At 37.0% G+C, this 20,134-nt stretch overlaps 3 protein-coding genes across 3 annotated transcripts in view; 2 read left to right on the forward strand and 1 right to left on the reverse strand.

Moving 5' to 3' along the window:
* Positions 1-8,880, reverse strand: part of LOC134264112 (egl nine homolog 1-like) — a 28,289-nt gene extending 19,409 nt beyond the window's left edge. Inside the window, exon 1 of the mRNA XM_062746414.1 lies at positions 7,731-8,880. Coding sequence (XP_062602398.1) covers positions 7,731-8,678 — 948 coding nt within the window. The 5' untranslated portion in view covers positions 8,679-8,880. The remainder of the gene's footprint in view (positions 1-7,730) is intronic.
* A 3,807-nt stretch (positions 8,881-12,687) lies between these two features.
* LOC134264062 (uncharacterized) lies at positions 12,688-17,242 on the forward strand. The gene is made up of 2 exons (XM_062746368.1): positions 12,688-17,103; positions 17,210-17,242. Exons 1-2 carry the CDS (start codon positions 12,688-12,690, stop codon positions 17,240-17,242), a joined length of 4,449 nt encoding a protein of 1,482 aa, XP_062602352.1.
* LOC134264072 (uncharacterized) lies at positions 17,223-19,207 on the forward strand. Its single transcript, XM_062746379.1, has 2 exons — positions 17,223-18,889; positions 19,103-19,207. The coding sequence occupies exon 1, from the start codon at positions 17,254-17,256 to the stop codon at positions 18,583-18,585; it is 1,332 nt and encodes a 443-aa protein (XP_062602363.1). The 5' UTR covers positions 17,223-17,253; the 3' UTR covers positions 18,586-18,889; positions 19,103-19,207.
* The last annotated feature ends 927 nt before the right edge of the window (positions 19,208-20,134 follow it).

The raw sequence follows: 20,134 nt of genomic DNA on the forward strand, positions 1-20,134 counted from the left end.
TTAATCTGGTACCACAGCTGAATGTAAACAAACAGGCCAGTCTGGTTCCCTCTCCTGCTTTACCTCGTATGTGTAGAGAACTACGGTAACACTGATTATCAAAAATCCTTACGCTAATGAACTATGTTCTTTGACTTATGAAGTTTTCAAAGTCATTACTACAAATGTTTATCTTATATAGATAAAACTTCCGTTTTATTTTTGTTGCTTTATTCAGCGTTTGTATTATCTCAAAAGCGGTTGAGAGTAAGAACTATATTTTCGCACGTAACTTTAAAATGGCACCTATTGGGTTAACATCCTGCCTTGAACAGGATCACATAAGCCGGCAATTGCTCTTTGAGCAATAAGCCCGGCTAACAATGAACAAACTTGGTGGACAACAGACAAACCAACCAACATACAGATAGCAGCAAAGCAATATGCCCTCTATTCTAATAATATGGAATGGTTTTGACTGCGGATTATTGGCCTGGATAACTCAGTTGGAACAGCACCTGACTGGAGATGCAGGGGTCCCGCAATCGATTTCCGGTCCAGCCATACATTTTCCCTTTCCTGCTACAGATTTATAATAAACAGGAACAGGAAGGAAGAAAATGTATGGCTGGGCCGGGAATCAAACCCGGGACCCCTGGATCTCCAGTCAGGTGCTCTACAAACTGAGCTATCCAGGCCGATGCCCAAACCATAACACTATGAAGGGGGTATAAAATGATTTGTTTGATGTACTCTAAACTGCCAAAATTTTAGTCCTTTATTTGGCACTCAGGGCCATTGAGCAGGATCAAAGAATCTTTTTTGTGCCAGCACCTACTGCAACATGGGACCTCGATTTATACCGTCTCATCTGAAGGACCGGTCTAAACATCCCACAGTGGGATTCAAACCCGTGACACAAGGATCAACTCCTTACTTCGCAAGAGAGCATATGCTCCAACGACTGTGCCACGCGAGTGACTGTTCATTATTAACCCCTATTAAATACTTAATCAAATTGTGTACAAATGACTAAATAAATCCATATCAGGTATTATGTTCATTAAATATTATTAGAGAATAAATTGTAATAAAATTACAATAGGAAATACTATAGAAGTACTTTTTTCCGTGTGGTATTATTTTACACTATGTACACGGTCACAAATTTTCCGCGGAAATTTGTCCAAGCGTACTTAATATTAATGTAAGGCATATAGTGACAGTTTAAGAAATCCGCGTAATTTTCTACTAGCGGATTAAACAGAAATTGTGATTCCGCGGAATTATGACCCCGCGGAAAAAAGTATGTCTACAGTACTATAATTGCTAAACTACGAATTCATATAATCCATCACGGTAGACCAATCTAATTCTGATGATGAAATGAAAATTTGCTTCTACAGATCATTTAGATCTATCTTAATGAAGATTAGAAAGATATGAAGGTTAATTTTCTAGTAATTTGAATTTGGCATAGATCATATATTTCAAACAAAAAGTTTTAATAAAGTAATTCAGGGAGTAAACATGGTAAAAGTACGAGGGTTGTCCCGTAAAATCGTGGACAAGTTGGCTAGTTTGAAAAATAATTATCACTGAGTTCTGAAATTTTCACCACTCTTTAGTACGTATATTATGAATATACATAGCAAATTTCAAATAGATATATGCATAAATAATCAAATTATGATATTTTATGTTATGTACTGTATCGCCCTACGGCGCACGGATGATAACGTCAAAGTGTCTAAAACAGCGTCACGTTTCATCTTTGCTAAACTTAAAGTTGGATAAGCCCCACTTAAATTTAGAACTTTTATTGATTTACATACGTGAGTGTCTATAACCAGATAAGGAACCAACGTGGCACACTAATGCGATGTTCTGAATATTTATTAGCAAGTTACGGACAGTATTCTCACCATCATTCAACGAAAAGAGAATCTCACATCGATGGTCGACAGTGACTGCGTCCTTTGATATTACAATGGCAGTCTGTCCATATGTTTTGTACTATCTGGGGACTCGACCACGAAGACTTCGCTAAGAAAACTTTCATTTCATTTATATACTAAAGATCTGGTTATATTTTTCATATTTTCGTTCTTCTGTATTCATTTTAAGTCTCGTAAGGCGTCATTACAACATCCTAATCTATCTGAACTGCTCTCCGGTGCGCCGTAACGTCATCAAAAGTCGCCATTTTTCGTGTATGTGTTTACCACTTTCCAATTTCGAATGCTCGGGAAACTGCCAAAAATTAACCAAATGCCTTGAAATCTTTCAAAAGACGACAGAATTGATTAAGGAATCTTATTAGGATAATTTTCACCCTTATATTATATATAGAAACTTTTATTACGAATTAATTCTAGTGTCTTCTCTAATATAACCTTGCTATTTTTACCGTGCGCCGTAGGACCGTACCTTGTGCGCATTCAAGCATAATAAAATCTTTATTTTTGAATATATATTATCAAAAACATTATGATTCACTTAAATATGATGAATAAACATTTACTGAAAATTTCAGCTTAGTGCGCCCTTTACTTTTGGAGAAAAACGCTTTGTCCACGATTTTATGGGACAACCCTCGTAGTTAATGACAAAATATGCCTTGTTGACATAATTTTCATACAAAGTATAATTACAAGTATGAATCAAAACCAACAAGAACCACTGAGGGACCACACCGCTCACCTGAGCATTGCAGGTAAGTAAAAATTATTGTACTCAAAAGCTTAAAAGAGGGGGGTAAAATGATAAGAGACAAATTTGTATCTACACTAAGGATGGTTACATAATTTTTTTTTACATCATTATGGTTACATTTTTCCCTACAAATTTAAACTTTCATTGTGCCCCCCCCCCCTCCCTACTCATGGGGTCATGATTTGAACAAATTTGAGTCTAGCTCTCTGAGGATGCTAATTCATATAAATATGCCCAACCATGGTTTTGCTGTTCTTGAAAAGAATTTTTTAAAGATTTTTTTTTTAAATACCTAATTTAAACTTTGATCACCCATTAATGTGCCCCTCCCTACTCCTGAGGGTCATATGATTTGAATCTACAACACCTGCATATGCTTTAATATAAATATGTTCAATCATATTAAACTTTCCTGTTCTTGAGAAGATTCCCTTAAATAATATATTTCTATGTTAAAACCTGAATGTCCATTGTGGCCCCACCCTACCCATGAGGGTCATGATTTGAACAAATTTTAATCTGTGCAATAATTTGATTATTGATAATTGATTTTCAATGATGCCTTTCATTTTCCACTATTTCCTATTAACATGATTAATCTCCCCTTCGAGTAGTGATGGGGAATCGGAAAAAAATCATAATCGATTATCGGTAAAAATCGGCTGGGCATAATCGATTAATAATCGATTATAATCGAAATTCTGAACTTTAATGAAATTAATATAGAAAAATTGAATTTTATTTAGATTTCTGTCAGACTTTTACCAAAAAAAAAAAAAACATTTACTTACATAAAATATTCAAAAATTTTAATTGAAATTTCTTTTTAAAAAGTGGAAATTAATATTTTGTTTACTTTAAACAATATAGGATTAATGAAACAGAAGTGGAATTTATTTTTTTATAAAGTCCATGCAATGGGTATTTTACTGATATTAGTCCAACCTTTAATTTAATACATGTACATATTTATTTCTTAAAATTAGTTTTAATTAGTTCAAATTGCAAGTTTTAAAAGTAATTATCCAGAAGTTAGACTTGTATTTATGATTATAATTCAGGGCTCGACATTAACACTTGTCCGCTTGTCCGGTACCAATGAAAAATAAATTCGGACAAGTGAATATTGCTGGGCACTTGTCCGATTGGACAAGTGCATTTTAATGTAAAGGGGTCTCTAAATAATAAAAAGAACGACTGTTGAAAGCTAAATCGGTAGTTTCAAGACGGAAGCTGTACATAAAATCCTAACTTCGATCCCGATATGTATCGCTATATTAATATTGTGTTCACATTCGATCGGGATCGAAGTTCACTAATTGCATACTAAAATGAAAAGTCATGGAAGATACGAACCGAAGTGTGAATATTGTTTGATGTTGACAGGTTCACTTGTGGACATTTACGTTATTGTCAGGACAGAAAGCCTAGGAACGACTTTACTTTACCGGTCCCCAGAAAAACGCGCTAAAATGTAGTGTCGCCGAAGGCGACTTCAGTATATATGAGATCGCGTGAGCGATCGAAAAAAAAATTAAATACGAGGTTTTTTGGCCTTTTGACCCAAAAAATGAATTCTACGGTTAAAAGTTTAGTTTAAAACTTCGTTTTTAAACGTAGTTTTTAACCTCAATCTCTGAAAGAAATTAATAAATATTGTTTATTCATGGAAAAAATCGTCAAAGAATAATTCTGAACGAAGCGCGTGCGGCGCATGCTTAGTGTCATTTCTTTCGGACTTAGCCATTCTTCCATGTAAACAAACGAACGAAATGTCTTTAAAGTTGAATTATATGATCTTCGAAAAATTACAGAAACAACTGAATTTCTTATCTTATGTAAAAGAACGAGTTACTAACCCTAATTCATCGATGGTATGCAAGGACTAAGACGTTCAGACGAAATCTCCCGGGCAGATGCTAAACTAACCCTAATCAGTCGAATAATGTGCGAGGACTAACCCTAATCTCTCGGATGGACGCGAGACTAACCGAAATCAGTCGAATACTAGTGCAAGAACTAACCCTAATCTCTCAGGTGGGTGCAAGACTAACCCTAATCAGTCGAATAGTGAGCAAATTTAACCCATTTCAGTTGAGTGACATAGCCGTTACGTCATAGTCCAATAAGCGCGAGGATCTTGTGGATCTGGGGCCCGATAAAGTAAAGTCTACCCAAAGCGTAAATTAAATTTCGTTTTATGTGTCTGTTGTACCGGTATTTATCAATAACATCAAGAATCAATCAAGCGCATGACATGTGTAAATAAAATGGACTTAATTTTAATTTTCAAGTTGAAACTATTGAACTTTATTGAAAATTTTTGGACAAGTGAAGTTGAGATTCGGACAAGTAAATGCCTTGGTCACTTGTCCGAATGGACAAGTAGGAAAAAAAGTTAATGTCGAGCCCTGTAATTACGTTTAAAGATTGACTAGACTAATTATGTTTTCCTTTACTTGCAATATTACCGTTTCCTGGTATTAGTCTAACCCAATATTTAATCATGGCGGTAAAAGTATTGACAAGACACGGGATGCTTCCATGTTTTCAACATTCATCACTACTTTTATGCTCTTTGCACTTGGATTTGGTAATAAAATTAAAGTATGATAATTTTATTTTTTGTTAGCGATGTCGGCGACATTTATTTTATAATCGATTAGTAGCATCGAAGAGCTTCTAACGACCGACAATTGATTGTCGCCGACAATCGTTCCATCACTACCTTCGAGGTCAGGGTGCCCCTTCATTTGAACAAACTTGAATCCCTTTCACTCAAGAAATTACTATATGTGTCAAGTTTGGTTCATATTGGCCCAGTAGTTCTGGAGAAGAAGATAAAATTGTGAAAAGTTTAAATTGTGAAAAATATGAGATTTCCCTGTCTATGATATCCATATGTTGTTCTATGCAAGCAGATTACACTTTTTCTTACATTTAGAGAAATATGCAAATGTATCACAGTATCACTTCAAGCAATTGTGTCAACAAAGCGAAACAGATGTGTGATTAGTCCAGAAACTCTTTCAAAGCAGTCAATGGAAAAAAAAATTATTTCCAACTTTAACAAATATATCCAAAGTGCAAAGCATCAAAGTGTGAAGTATCTTGGTGGGGTATGCTCTAAGTTTCAGTAATTTACCCAACTAGGTATATCTCACAGTTTCCATGAAATTTGCTCAGAATACCCGCAGAAACAATATAATTTTTCACAGTGAAAAATTACAATATACATCATGTATATTGAGAGGTCAATTGAACTTATGAAATATTTTGATAGCTTTCAGGAATAAACCCCATATTGCAAGCCAGAGAAATATTTTGCAGTTGCGGATCTAGTTTCAATTTAGATTTAGATTGACTTTTACTTCATGTAACTATATTAGACATCTGCCTATGTATGGTGCACTAATTTGAGCAAAATGAAATGATATAAAATTTGATGAAAAGAGCTATCATTTTTTTTATATTGTCCACAACAAAAGTGCTATGCACAGACAGAATAACAGACAAACAGATGGACAAAAGGACAGGCAGAGCTAAATCAAGATCCTTCATTGAAGGGGGGATTAATGCATGGCTGTCTACATTTTGGTTATTACTAAATTGTTTCTTAAGAGTTTGTATGTTGTTAAATGTCCCTCCCTAGAATTTTTCACTCATATGGAGACGCCAACATGCTGCAAATTTTGTCCTATAATTCAGCACTCAGGCTATTGTGCCGTGAGGGATCTTTTACATGCCAGCACCTACAGCAACCACTGCACCACTAGTACATGTAGTAAAAGCAAGATTAAACTTCCTGTACAGTACTGTGAAGACTGAGTTCACTAAATGATACCCCCAGTCCATGCCTCCCATATCATTATAATTGCAAAGTGCATGTTTTGCTCTGGGAAACAGAAACTAACTCTCAGATCAAAAAGTAAAATAGGAGATGCACAATGACATTATGTGACAAAGCCTTACTATATTCCATTGAGCTGTGTAGGAGAAATTGCGGATAAGAGAAGGGTACTCCAAAGTATAACAGACGGACCGACGAATGCACAGAAGGACATAAAAACAGACAGACATACAGACACCCCATGGACTTTATACCCTACCACTTTTCAAGCTGGGGGTATAATGAAGGGGAAAAACCTGCTGGGGGGGGGGGGGGGGAGTCTGACTGTACAATAGTAGTGGAGTAGGTCTTCCTAGGGAAGTGTGGCTGGAGAGTTCAACTTCACACGGGGGACTCCCATTCTGAATAGGGCTGGGACGATATATCGAGATATCGATATATCGTGATATCTGTGAGGACGATGCATATCGATACATATGAAGAAATATCGATGTATTGCCAAAAAAATCTGACTTTTATTTTTCTTTGTTTATTTAACATTTAAGGTTTAATATATAAAGTAAATAAGATAAATATAAATAGAGATATGAAATAAATAATAATTAACACCACTTGAGTACAATATTTTTGCTTTACAACATATAAACAACTATTTTGAATAAATTATTCTTATTTGCAAAGAAATAATTTGTTTATTTCAATGCAAAAACAGATTTTATAAGCAATTAAACATATCGTGATACATATCGTATCGTGGCTCAAATATCGTGATACGTATCGATATAGAAAAAGTTGTATCGTCCCAGCCCTAATTCTGAAGTCATAATTCCTCCAGGCGGAAGTTTCATTCTATAGCCAGGCTTCCCGGGGGAATCTGACTATGGGGGAACTACAACTTTGGGATAAGAACATGAAGAATTCCCCTCGGGTAGGGGGGGGGGGGGGAGTCACACTATAGAGCCAAGCTTCCAGGGGGAAGTCTGATTGTACATGTAGGGGAAGTCTCACTCTGCAACAGGAGTACTGGCATTTTGAAAAATGAACAATGACAGACAGACAGACACAATAAAATGTATATTCTCCTTTGACCTATAATTTTGGAAGGTGTAATAAGTGCATAAAATATGAATACAATGCACAATACCACAGAGGTACCCAAAAAACACTGTAACATCTGGAAGCCTACCTTTGTACGACCATTTATGGTACAGTCTTTCAGTTTCTTAGTGCATTTTAAAATCACTGCATCCATGGATGAAATTAAAAACTGAATGTTTGAGCAGCCTGGCTCACGTCCATCCACCCAAGTGATCAAATCATCACGGATTCGCTGTGCATTAGATCCAAGACTGCGGTTGACCAGTTCCCCGCTCGTCATTTTATCCATCTTGTGAAGCGTCTTGACTTCTGCCAGAATAGATAATCCTTTTGTCTCTCCTAAAAAGTTGTCCATAACACAAATTCCATAAGTATGGAGACACTTCACAACGTAATCTCCTAACATTTCATTTCGAGACTCTAGAACACTGAGGTATGCATGCATGTTGTCGACGGGCTCATCTTCGTAAGAGCGGACGGAGGGGGTGTAACGTAGTTCTTGACTGTGGGACGAGATCTGGGCTGGGGGTTTGTGGTACACGGGCTCGTTTAGTGCAGACTCGGCTGAATGAAGAATGTACGACTCGGAACTCCCTTCATCTGTCAGGACCTTACGTCCTGAGCTGCTGGACTGACTGGTGTAAAACTCTTCCGATATTTTCTTCTTGATAGGTTTATCATCTGTCAGCTTTAAATCATCATGTAAACTTTGGCTCATTTTATTCATGTTCTGGGTCATTGCCTCGGCAGACATTTTTTGCGCGATGCCATCACCTTTGTAGCGTGGAATCTCCAACGATGAAGGAGTTAACGTGATGCCATGCTTGTGTTTAGTTTCCCCCTCCTCCTCTCTCATTCGTTTACAGTTTTTCTTGTGATATTTCCAGTCTAGTTTTTGGTGCTCTTTGGAACAATACCAAGTTCTCCTGCACCCTGAGCAGACCATTAGCCGCTCGTCGGAGCTGCATAACTGACACGCCATGGGGATGTTCGCTCCGTCACGTACGCTACTCACCTCGGCCATGTTTACATTCATGCGGAATTCCTCGTGGCTTTACCTTGACAGTTGGGTAATGAATATTTAACCAAATAGCAAGGCGGACGTGATGATTTCGGCATATTGATTCCACTAAAGTGAAGTGTCTCCTTCTAAACGATTGTAATCAGGAAGAATTACCATCTCAAGGTAGCCCTGTAACACGGACGACTGACATGCGAACACTGTGCTTTCTAGAAAAAAATAACATAAAATTAGAAATGATAACGTTAAACGTCGATCCGGGATGACATGAATTCTAAGTGTGAAGTAGTTTCTCACGTCTAGCTTATATATAACCAAGAAAATTGTTTATAAAACAATACACATGTACATATATAGAGAATATAATGTTGAGGGGAGTATGTATAATTTCACTCAGAACTGGATACAAATATACAGTAGATTTCGTTTAATATAAATGTGTACCATGTACATGGTACACATGCCATGGTATATATCGATGCAAGTATATTAATTAGAGAGAGAGAGAGAGAGAAAAAAAGTAAAAAAGAAGTTACTAAAATCAAAAACTAAAATTAACAAATAAGTAAATGAATTTTAAAAGGATTTAATAAAACCATGTTTGGATGGCGGAGAAGACAAAAAATTATAATTATATATTTATTTATTATTATATTTTTGCAAGAAATTAAATACTAGTATATGAGTTTAAATTTTTTTTTACTTACGTAAGAAAACAAACTTGACCTTGTTGTGGGTGTTTCGTGATCATTTACTCTAAAATTAACGCCGCGTTTTGTTCTAAATTCCCAACTCGGCAAAAATCAGTGCAGCCGGATTGCGCTGCGACACGTGCATGTTTAAAGAAAAAAATGCATTTGTACAGGTGTAACCATGTATACGAGAGAGCTATATGCTTGTTCCTTAATATTTTTTAGTGCAGTAAGAAAATAAACATATGTAACTTAATTAATACTTCTTATTTATATTCAAAGTGTCAAATATTAAACAATATTATTTGTTATACCTTTCAAAATTTGTTCCGATATACAAATATATACATTATTTGTCTTTAAAAAGTCTAACATTTCTAATGTTTGCAGACCGGGCATAAAAAAAAACGATGTTTGACCACTGAGTGAGATGTTGGACCGGTTGAAGAGATGTTGGACCGCTTTCGTCACAGAATGGGCGGAGCTTAATCTCATTTTCATTCGTTGGTTTTCAACAGTGCATGCATTACGGATCGACAAGATGTTACACCACGGGAGATAGTACAGTATATATATATATATATATATATTTATATATATATATATATATATATAGAAAGCACAAAGAAATTCACTTTTACATGGATACCCACTTCCGCCCCAGCCCGGGGTTGAACTCTCGACCTTCGGAATCTGTCTCCTAGCAGTATAGGAACAGCGCGCTAGACCGCTCGGCTATCTAGGCAAGTTAAAAAACTTGCTTTCGATGCCGATGGAATTCTCGCGGCGCTGCCCTACACTACACGGTCATTGAGAATAGAAGTGAGATACAGTTATTGGACATTAGTTTTAACAGAGGATTGTTATCAATACATGTTGTAATGAAATTAATTACTATTTATAAAGCACATTTTACAACAACTCTGAAACTAATATAACTGCCCTAAGTGAAGAAATATTAATATAGAAAGCACAAAGAAATTCACTTTTACATGGATACCCACTTCCGCCCCAGCCTGGCATTTCTAAATTTCATTTAGTAATTTCCAAGTAAGTAAAAACAACTTACTTGGAAATTACTAAATGAAATTTAGAAATGCCGGGCTGGGGCGGAAGTGGGTATCCATGTAAAAGTGAATTTCTTTGTGCTTTCTATATTAATATTTCTTCACTTAGGGCAGTTATATTAGTTTCAGAGTTGTTGTAACATATATATATATATATATATAAAGCACTAAAAATGACCAACGACACGAACAATAAAAATTGTCAAATTTTCGGGACGCCCTGTCCCTTCCTCAGGACTAAGAAAAGAGTTAAAAAGTCACAAAGGAAAAAGCGAAACAAAAAACAACTAGCACTACTACTAAACACTATATATTTACATACTAAGTTACATGTTGATTTGGAAATTTTTAAGAACACTATTAAAGAAAGAATCCGGACCGCTATGAAATGCGTCCGGTCTATCGGGTATACTCGGGTGAAGTGCGATTTACATAATTGAACGAATTAATTATGCTAATTAATTACGACAATCAGTAAATCGTACATTGTTTCATTCTCTCAAAATGGCGTAACTATACTTGATAAAGAATAACCAAAGAAAAATAATATAGAAGGGGCATTTTAACATATGAATTATGATCTATTATAAATTTTAATTTGAAATGTTTTAGGACTGATTATCGGTAAAAAATAATTAATAATTAATTAACAAAGGCGTAAGCAATACATAGTTATGTGGGTTGTTCGAGAGTTGGTGACGCAAATTAACTGTGGAGTTTACACTAAATTGAGAGAATAATCTTGTTTGGTATCATCAGGAATCGGGTCTAGTTTACGTTCATTCTGGTGAAGTCATTCAGTTTGTTAATACCATTGGGGCGGAATGACTTCAATCTGTGCATCCAGAACTTTTCTTTGCTTTTTCTCTGAGCGTCTGTCCATCTTGGGTTATGATCAATCACCACTACTGTCATGTCCTCCCATTTGTGACCCTCAAGGTTGAAATGTTCCCCAACGGGTTCATTGAGTTTTTTGGTCCTAATGGTCGAACGGTGGTTATTGACTCTCCTGCGGAGATCTCCTGTTTCACCAATATACTGTTTGGAGCAAACTTTGCAACTGATGAGATAAATGCAGTTGTCAGTATGACAGGACAAACTTCCTAGTATTTTGTAGTTGCGGCCTGTAACAGGGCTGTTAAATCTGTCTGTGTCAGTGCTGTGCTTACAAAGAAGACATCTTCTGTCAGAGCAAGTCTTAAAGCCCCCGTTAGGTAATGGGTTGTCCAGTCTGGTTCTTACTACCATGTCCTTTAGGTTCCTAGGGCGTCTGTATGCAGCCAATGGGGGTTCCTTAAAGACCTCTGCCATTCGTTTGTTTGAATGTAGAATTGGTAGGTTCTTTTGAAGGATACCGCTTAGGTTCTTAAGGACGGGATGGTATGTGGTTACCAGAGGGACCCTACCGATATTTTCTTTCTCTTTGTAGCGTAATAGGTTTTGCCTGTCATGTCCCGCCATCTCATCAATAGCTGTTTGTACGTTGCGGGCATTGTAGCCTCTTTTGCATAGGTGGGACTTAAGAAGACCACTTTGCTCCTGATATAAGCCAGGGGACGAACAGATGCGTCGAATTCTGGTGGCTAGACCCTTAGGCACTCCCTTAAAAGTGTGTGGGGGATGACAGCTAGTGGGCATGCTTTGTGGCAAGTTTGGTTAAAATTGGCCCAGCCAACTTTTAAACTTTTAAAAAGTCTTCCTCTCAAGAATAACAAAGCCATTGTAATGGACAACCTGTATATTTTATTTTGAATTCCAATTTAGTCCGTAACTTTCGATTTCTGTATTTTCCAAATTTATCCGAATGATACTTTACTATGATGTTTACCAAAATTGCACGAGCGCCATATTCAGTGTAAAGTTTTAACTGAAAGTTATTGAAAGTACCAGACATACATCACGGTAATTATCTATTGATTGTTTATTACATTCTGCCGGCTGTTTATATTTACTTGTTTCGTTTAATTGAAGTAGGAGTTTCTAATAATATCAATGTTTACAAAGTTAAATGTAAGGAGCGCTTTTCATGTCATGATTTATACAGATAAAAAGTTATATTATGTGTACATTTAGTATTGAGTAGTATTATTCATTATGTTTAAATTTATTTTGTAGTCAATCTATGTCTATGTCAGACACATCGAAGGATTTCTATGTGAATATAAATAAAGGACATCGAATTGAACCTGTACTGTCTTTGGTACTAGAGTAGAGAACACACCATTGACGTGATTCCGTCGCTGAACGGTCCAGGTTATGAGCATAATGCCTGCTACAGAAGAAACAGAACCGGGAACACGAAACAGAAAATTGACTGAAAAAGGAAGAGAATATAAACATGAACAGTACAACAAAATTTTCAGAACACTGAGGTTAACAAGTGGTGCGATTAGACAGCTTATTTCTGATAATGAATCTCCAGAAACAGTAAGAAAAAAGTATGCTTCTTGGCTTGAAGATTATGAACATTTTCTTGTGATATTTGATGAACTTGTACCTCAATTTACCGACAAGAATGAGAAAGAAGAATTGCTTAAGGCTCATTATGACTATGATGTGTTCCTCATGAACTTCAAGAAAGAAATAGAAGAGTTCTTTTCCAAAAATCAGAGTGTTAAGGAGGAATCACAAAAGTCCAAGTCTCACACATCTATAGCATCAAGTATTTCGTCCAAGCGCCTTGAGGAGGAACAAAGAGTAGCTGAGTTGAAAGCTCGCAAGGCAGCACTCTTCCATAAGAAGGAACTAGAGCTAGCAAAGGTGAAACTAAAACTTGAAGAAGAAGAGTTGGATTTGAATACAAATATCGCTATTGCGAATGCTAAAACAGAAGTTCTTCAGAAATATGAAAGATATGAGGATGCTGATTTGCATGATGTTGATTCTTACATAGACATTGGAAATCCTAGAACATTAGCGCCAAAACCAACACCAAAAACGCCTTTGTTTCATAGTGACTTTGCGTCAGCACCGTCCTTGTTTGAGAGGCCTTTGAATCCGAATGCAGAGACATTCACACCCAAGCGTGAAGAAATTCCTCCACTTGACCTTCATTGCCTTGATATCAAAACAAAACCACAGATATCTGAATCAGACGCTATACAGTGTGTCGTACAATATCTCCGAAAACCGGTAGCAGAAATAAGGAAATTTGGAGGAAATCCATTAGAGTATAGACGTTTCATTAGACAATTCAATACTAAAGTTGTAATGAATACCAAAGACAATGATGAAAGAATGAATTATCTGGAACAATTGACTTTCGGAGAAGCACACAGAGTAGTGTCTGGATTTAGTCATATGTCGGGAGACAGAGCCTACACAGCAGCAATGAATCAACTTGAAGAGCGGTATGGGGACAATGAGGTAATCGCAACAGCATTCATAAAGAAGGCGTTAGATTGGCCAGCAGTGAAGGATGCAAAGATGCTAGATGAGTTCTCTTTGTTCTTGGTGGAGTGTCAGAATGCAGCTGAAAGCATCGATAGTGTTTCTGTACTAGACTATTCAGATAATATAAAGAGACTTATGACAAAACTCCCTGTGTATATGCATGATAGGTGGAGAAATGTTGTGCTGAAAACTAAGGAAACCAAGAAAACAGTGAAGTTTAAAGACTTTGTTAGTTTTGTGAAAACAGAAGCTAAGAAATCGAACGATCCCACATATGGTAACGCATCTTTTGGTGGAAATTCCAAGAATCAGGATCGCAACCAGAAGAGAGCTGTTGCGTCTACTGATGTCACAAGTGAAGTACATGTACAAGACTTTAAAGTACGAGAACAGAAGTGTGAATTCTGTGAAAGTAGTACCCATGCACTGAATGACTGCAAGAAGTTTGTAACCAAAGGACTTCAAGATAGATACAACTTCCTGCGAAATAATGGACAGTGTTATGGATGTCTTAGGAAAGGCCATGTTACTAAAAAATGTAAAGCTAGACTTCAGTGTTCCATATGCAGCAGACGTCACCCTACGATCCTACATGATCCTACGAAATGTGTAGCAAAACCTACAGATGAAGAAAACATTAATCCTGTGTCAACGGATGTCAAAACTACATGCAAGATCTCTAAACCTCAGATCAGTGCCTTTAGTGATAAAGGGGCCGGAGAAACAACCTGTGCTATGGCGATTATTCCAGTGAGAGTAAAACTGAAAAATAAACCATATAGCATAGAAACTTATGCATTCTTTGACTCTGGCAGCAGTGTGTCATTTTGTACAGAAAACATAATGCATAGACTTGGAGCAAGTGGGAAGAAGAAACAAATCACCATAAAAACAATGGGGGATTCCCAGAAACTAAACACTTACGTCGTCAGTGGGTTGCAAGTATGTGAACTTTCGATGGAGCATATTATAACTCTACCAAATGTGTACACGAAAGAATGCATGCCCGTATCAAAGGAACACATTCCAACACAGCAAGAATTAAAACAGTGGCCACATCTGTCAACGATTCAAACATCTGAAATTGATGCAGAAATTGGAATTATGATTGGGAATAATGTACCTGATGCTTACTCTCCATTCGAGGTAATTGCTGGGCCAAGCGGTTCTCCTCATGCAACAAGGACTAGACTAGGATGGATCGTATGGAATGTCATAAGGGAAAATGCATCAGATACATTTGACATAAACAGAGTGGCTATAGAAGATGCTCAGGAAAGAGACAGAAACTTAGAAAAAATGGTGAAAGATTCCATAAACTATGACTTTCCAGAACGTCTTGAAGATGATGTGAAAGAAAACTCTTTAGAAGATAAGAGCTTCTTAACTCAAGTTTCAGAATCGATTCACATTCGAGATGGTCATTACTCGATTGGACTTCCGTTTAAGGATCCTTTGATTCAGTTACCCAACAATATCATGCAGGGATTTCAGAGACTTGAGAGTCTGAAGAAGAAACTGATAAAGGATCCAAAGGTTAGAAATGACTATGTGACTTTTATGAACAAACTGTTTGAGAAGGGATATGCGGAACCTGTTCCCCAGAGTCAGTTACAAAGAGAGGACGGCAGAGTATGGTACCTCCCACACCATGGAGTTTACAATGATAAAAAACCAGGGAAAATCAGAGTTGTGTTCGACTGCTCTGCAGTTTATATGGGGATTTCACTAAACAGCCAGTTACTCCAAGGACCCGATCTTACAAATAGTTTACTTGGTGTACTTTTAAGATTTCGTCAGGAGAAAGTTGCTATTCAAGGAGATATTGAAGCAATGTTTCACCAAGTATCTATCCCTGAACAAGATCGAGACTGTCTAAGATTTCTGTGGTGGAAGGACGGCAATCTGGATGCCAGCCCTGAACAATACAGAATGAAAGTTCACATCTTTGGAGCCACTTCCTCTCCTACTTGCTGTAACTTTGCACTACAACAGACAGCTAAAGAATATGGTTCTGACTTTGACCCTACAGTTGTGACCACAGTACTCAGGAACATGTATGTAGATGACTGTTTGTCTTCGGTTGACACAGAGAAGAAAGCAGCGTTACTCATTGAAGATCTGTCTACACTTTGTAGTAAAGGTGGCTTCCATCTGACAAAATGGATAAGTAATTCCAAACAAGTGTTAGAATCTGTTCCAGAAGAAGATCGAGCCAAAGATGAGCAGAAATGGAACCTCGAAGGTGAAAGTGAAACACTCGTAGAACGTGCACTAGGTGTGTACTGGCTTGTTAACAGTGACCGTTTAGGATTCCTGATTAACATTAAAAATCAGCCAACGACCAGAAGAGGAATTCTATCTATAGTGAGTTCAATATTTGATCCTCTTGGTATCGTATCACCTTTTGTGATGACAGCAAAGACACTTCTTCAAAAAATGTGCAAAAATTCAGTTGGATGGGATGAAGAGATTACAGGAAGTCAACTAAAGGACTGGATAAATTGGCTGACACAAGCAAAAGAACTTGAAAATGTGACACTTGGAAGATGCTACAAACCACAGGACTTCGGGAAGATGACATGTCAGGAGTTGCACTGTTTTGCAGATGCAAGTGAAGTTGGAATTGGAGTGGTGATATATCTACGACTCGTCAGTGAAACTGGAAAAATCCACTGTTCCTTCGTTCTTGGGAAATCGCGGGTGGCACCATTAAAAACAGTGACAATACCGAGACTTGAGTTGACGGCATCAACCTTAGCAGTGAAATTATGCAAGATAGTCACAAAACAGTTGGATTACCAAATTGATCAAGTTTACTTCTGGACAGATAGCATGTCAGTTCTTCGTTATATAAAGAACACGAAAACTCGCTTTCAAACATTTGTCGCGAATAGGCTTGCCATTATTCATGCAGCAACTACAATCAACCAGTGGCACTATGTCACCTCGAAATTAAATCCAGCAGACTGTGCCTCAAGGGGAATACCAGTAGTGAGTAGATTTCTAAATTCAGCATCATGGTTCAGCGGCCCTGAGTTTTTATGGAAACCAGATGTTTCATGGCCATCTACTGAAATCGCTAGTGACTTGTTAGAAATTGACAGTGCTGAAATTAAGGAGAGTGTCAACACAGCAGTTGAGACAGAAACAGTGGAAGGAATGGAAAGATTACTCCGGCACTTCTCTTCATGGAAGAAGCTGAAAACAGTGACTGGATGGCTACTCTTAGCACTAGAAAACCTCAAAATAATAGTAGAGAGGAAAAGTGAACAGAGATCAAGAATGGTATCAGAGGGATTTACAGAAGAGAAAATACAAGAATTGGAAATGAAGGAGAAGCATGACAGATTGAAAAATGCTAAACAAACTGAAAGACCTTCCTTAAATGCAGACATTCTTGACAAAGCAGAAACAAACATTTTGAAGTATGTGCAGATGAAGTATTTTGCCCAAGAATTTAAAGACTTGAATTCAAGTGAAAATGGAGTTGTGAAAAGGTCATCAAAACTAGCCAAGTTAGACCCAATTGTTCATAATGGAGTTCTACGTGTAGGCGGTAGACTTAAGAAACTGGATACAACTCTAAACAGTAAACATCAAATAATTATTCCTAAAGAGTCTGTATTAGCCAGATTGATAGCAGAGGAAGCACATAAATCTGTCGGACACTTGGGGAAAAATTCAACGCTGGCACGTATCCGTGAGAAATATTGGATTCTTGGTGTGTCATCAATTGTGAAGTCAATCATTTCCAGATGCGTTATATGCAGAAAATATCAGGCACCTGCTTTGAAACAGAAAATGGCTGACCTTCCCAGCGAGAGACTTAAAGCTGATGACCCCCCCTTTACTCGAGTGGGCATGGATTATTTTGGTCCGTTTGAGCTTAAAAGAGGAAGAAGCATAGTAAAACGATACGGTGTCATATTTACTTGCCTATCTTCTCGAGCTGTACATTTAGAGGTTGCCTTTTCCTTGGATACAGACTCCTGTATTGACGCCATTCGAAGGCTTATTGCACGACGAGGAAAACCAACTTATATACTGTCTGATAATGGAACAAATCTGGTAGGAGCAGAACGTGAGCTAAGAACAGCACTGAATTCCTGGAATACGAACAGAATTTCTAGTCAATTATTACAGTCAGGAATTGAATGGAGCTTTAATCCACCAGCTGCGTCTCACTTCGGAGGAGTATGGGAACGCCTCATTAGGATAGTCAGGAAAATCATGTATTCTGTTCTGCATGAACAAACGATTCATTTGGATGATGAGGGACTGTTAACCTTGTTTTGTGAAATCGAAGCCATCATGAATGGACGTCCTCTTACAGAAGCTTCAGATGACCCAAATGACCTTTTAGCACTAACGCCAAATCATATATTACTCATGCGATCAGGAGAGAGTTTTCCCCCTGGAATTTTCCATGCATCGGACAACTACGCAAAACGTCGATGGAAACAGATACAGTACTTGGCTGATGTGTTTTGGACGCGTTGGATCAAAGAATATGTACCCCTTCTCCAACAGAGGCAGAAGTGGCTGAAGCAGGAAAGAAACTTACAAGAAGGTGATTTAGTTCTCATCGTGGAAAACACTCCAAGAAACACATGGAATCTCGGCAGAGTACTAGAAGTGATAAAGGACAAGTATGATGTTGTGCGCGTTGCAAGGATAAAGACAGTGTCTTCCATTCTCACGCGACCTGTCACAAAGCTTTGTCTTCTTTTGGAAACAGATTGTGAAAAAGAGAAAACAAATCAGTGAACCTCCGTGCAGTTAAACGTAAAGTGATTGATCTCATTTTAGATGATTGTTTTGTCCATTTTTGATTTATTAAGAAATATGTTTTTGTAAAAACACATTTAGGGGCCGGTGTAATGGACAACCTGTATATTTTATTTTGAATTCCAATTTAGTCCGTAACTTTCGATTTCTGTATTTTCCAAATTTATCCGAATGATACTTTACTATGATGTTTACCAAAATTGCACGAGCACCATATTCAGTGTAAAGTTGTGTTCTACATGTTTTAACTGAAAGTTATTGAAAGTACCAGACATACATCACGGTAATTATCTATTGATTGTTTATTACATTCTGCCGGCTGTTTATATTTACTTGTTTCGTTTAATTGAAGTAGGAGTTTCTAATAATATCAATGTTTACAAAGTTAAATGTAAGGAGCGCTTTTCATGTCATGATTTATACAGATAAAAAGTTATATTATGTGTACATTTAGTATTGAGTAGTATTATTCATTATGTTTAAATTTATTTTGTAGTCAATCTATGTCTATGTCAGACACATCGAAGGATTTCTATGTGAATATAAATAAAGGACATCGAATTGAACCTGTACTGTCTTTGGTACTAGAGTAGAGAACACAGCCATAATTGATCATATATCATATGAAAGCATCCTCAGGTTGTGTAGATTCAAGTTTGTACGTTCAAATCATAACCCCGGGGGGTAGGACGGGGCCACAATGGCCGACCAATGTTTTACATAGAAATATAAAGGAAAATTCTTTAAAAATTATCTTCCCAAAGAATAGCAAAGCCATGATTGGTCATGGGACTACTTTTGGATTTAAATTTTTCAATAATAAACCAATTTCTACTTTTTCCTAGCCACAGTGCTCAGGTGAGCGATGTGGCCCTTGGGCCTCTTGTTTTAATTAATGTTGTTCAACTTACGTCCTTCCGGTGTAACGTTGAATTTTGACCCGAGTTGAGAATTGACTCGGGGGTCATATCCATAATTCCTTTGTAAAACAGACAAGCTGAAATGTCTGTTTTGTCCTATAAGATATGCTATTATTGTTCGTATTTAATAAAATATTTCTTTTGAAAAAAAATATAAGAGTTGAAGTAAGGCCATTTTAAAAAATGTTTTGGTTGCCCTCTCCCAACCGACTGGTTAAAATGACCCGACTCAAAACTGTCTTTGCCTTGAGAAAGCAAGTGTTCACTTTAGGTAATTGTTTGTCCATTCTTTACACTGAAATATGTACGGATTTTTTTTTTTGCCCGATCATGACAAAGAGCACACGAAGAGTGTGACCAGTCGATAGGGGATGTTCACTCCTGCTTTTTAAAGGTCCGTGTTGTCTCTGCTCCCTGTTTGTATTGTTCCATTCAAATTTTGAGCTTGAATTTTGGTTATCTTCTTCAAATTGTATTGTAAATAATCTAGAATATGATTATTTATTTATGAATGCAATGTATAAATTTTGCCTTATTCTTCATACGACCTCAAAGAATGAAATTGTTTTACAGAAAAGAAAGATAGACTAAAAGAGAAATACTCATCT

Source organism: Saccostrea cucullata, unplaced genomic scaffold (assembly GCF_032062105.1).
Source record: "Saccostrea cucullata isolate Sc308-1 unplaced genomic scaffold, CSIRO_AGI_Scuc_v1 ctg3048, whole genome shotgun sequence".
Lineage (NCBI taxonomy): Eukaryota > Metazoa > Mollusca > Bivalvia > Ostreida > Ostreidae > Saccostrea > Saccostrea cuccullata.

Bases quoted from the DNA above. Each gene is read 5' to 3' on its own strand.
- LOC134264062 (XM_062746368.1), top strand. From the start codon at position 12,688: ATGCCTGCTACAGAAGAAACAGAACCGGGAACACGAAACAGAAAATTG. The intron at 17,104-17,209 runs GTATCAGAGGGA...CCTTAAATGCAG, and splicing joins GTGAACAGAGATCAAGAATG to ACATTCTTGACAAAGCAGAA.
- LOC134264072 (XM_062746379.1), top strand. From the start codon at position 17,254: ATGAAGTATTTTGCCCAAGAATTTAAAGACTTGAATTCAAGTGAAAAT.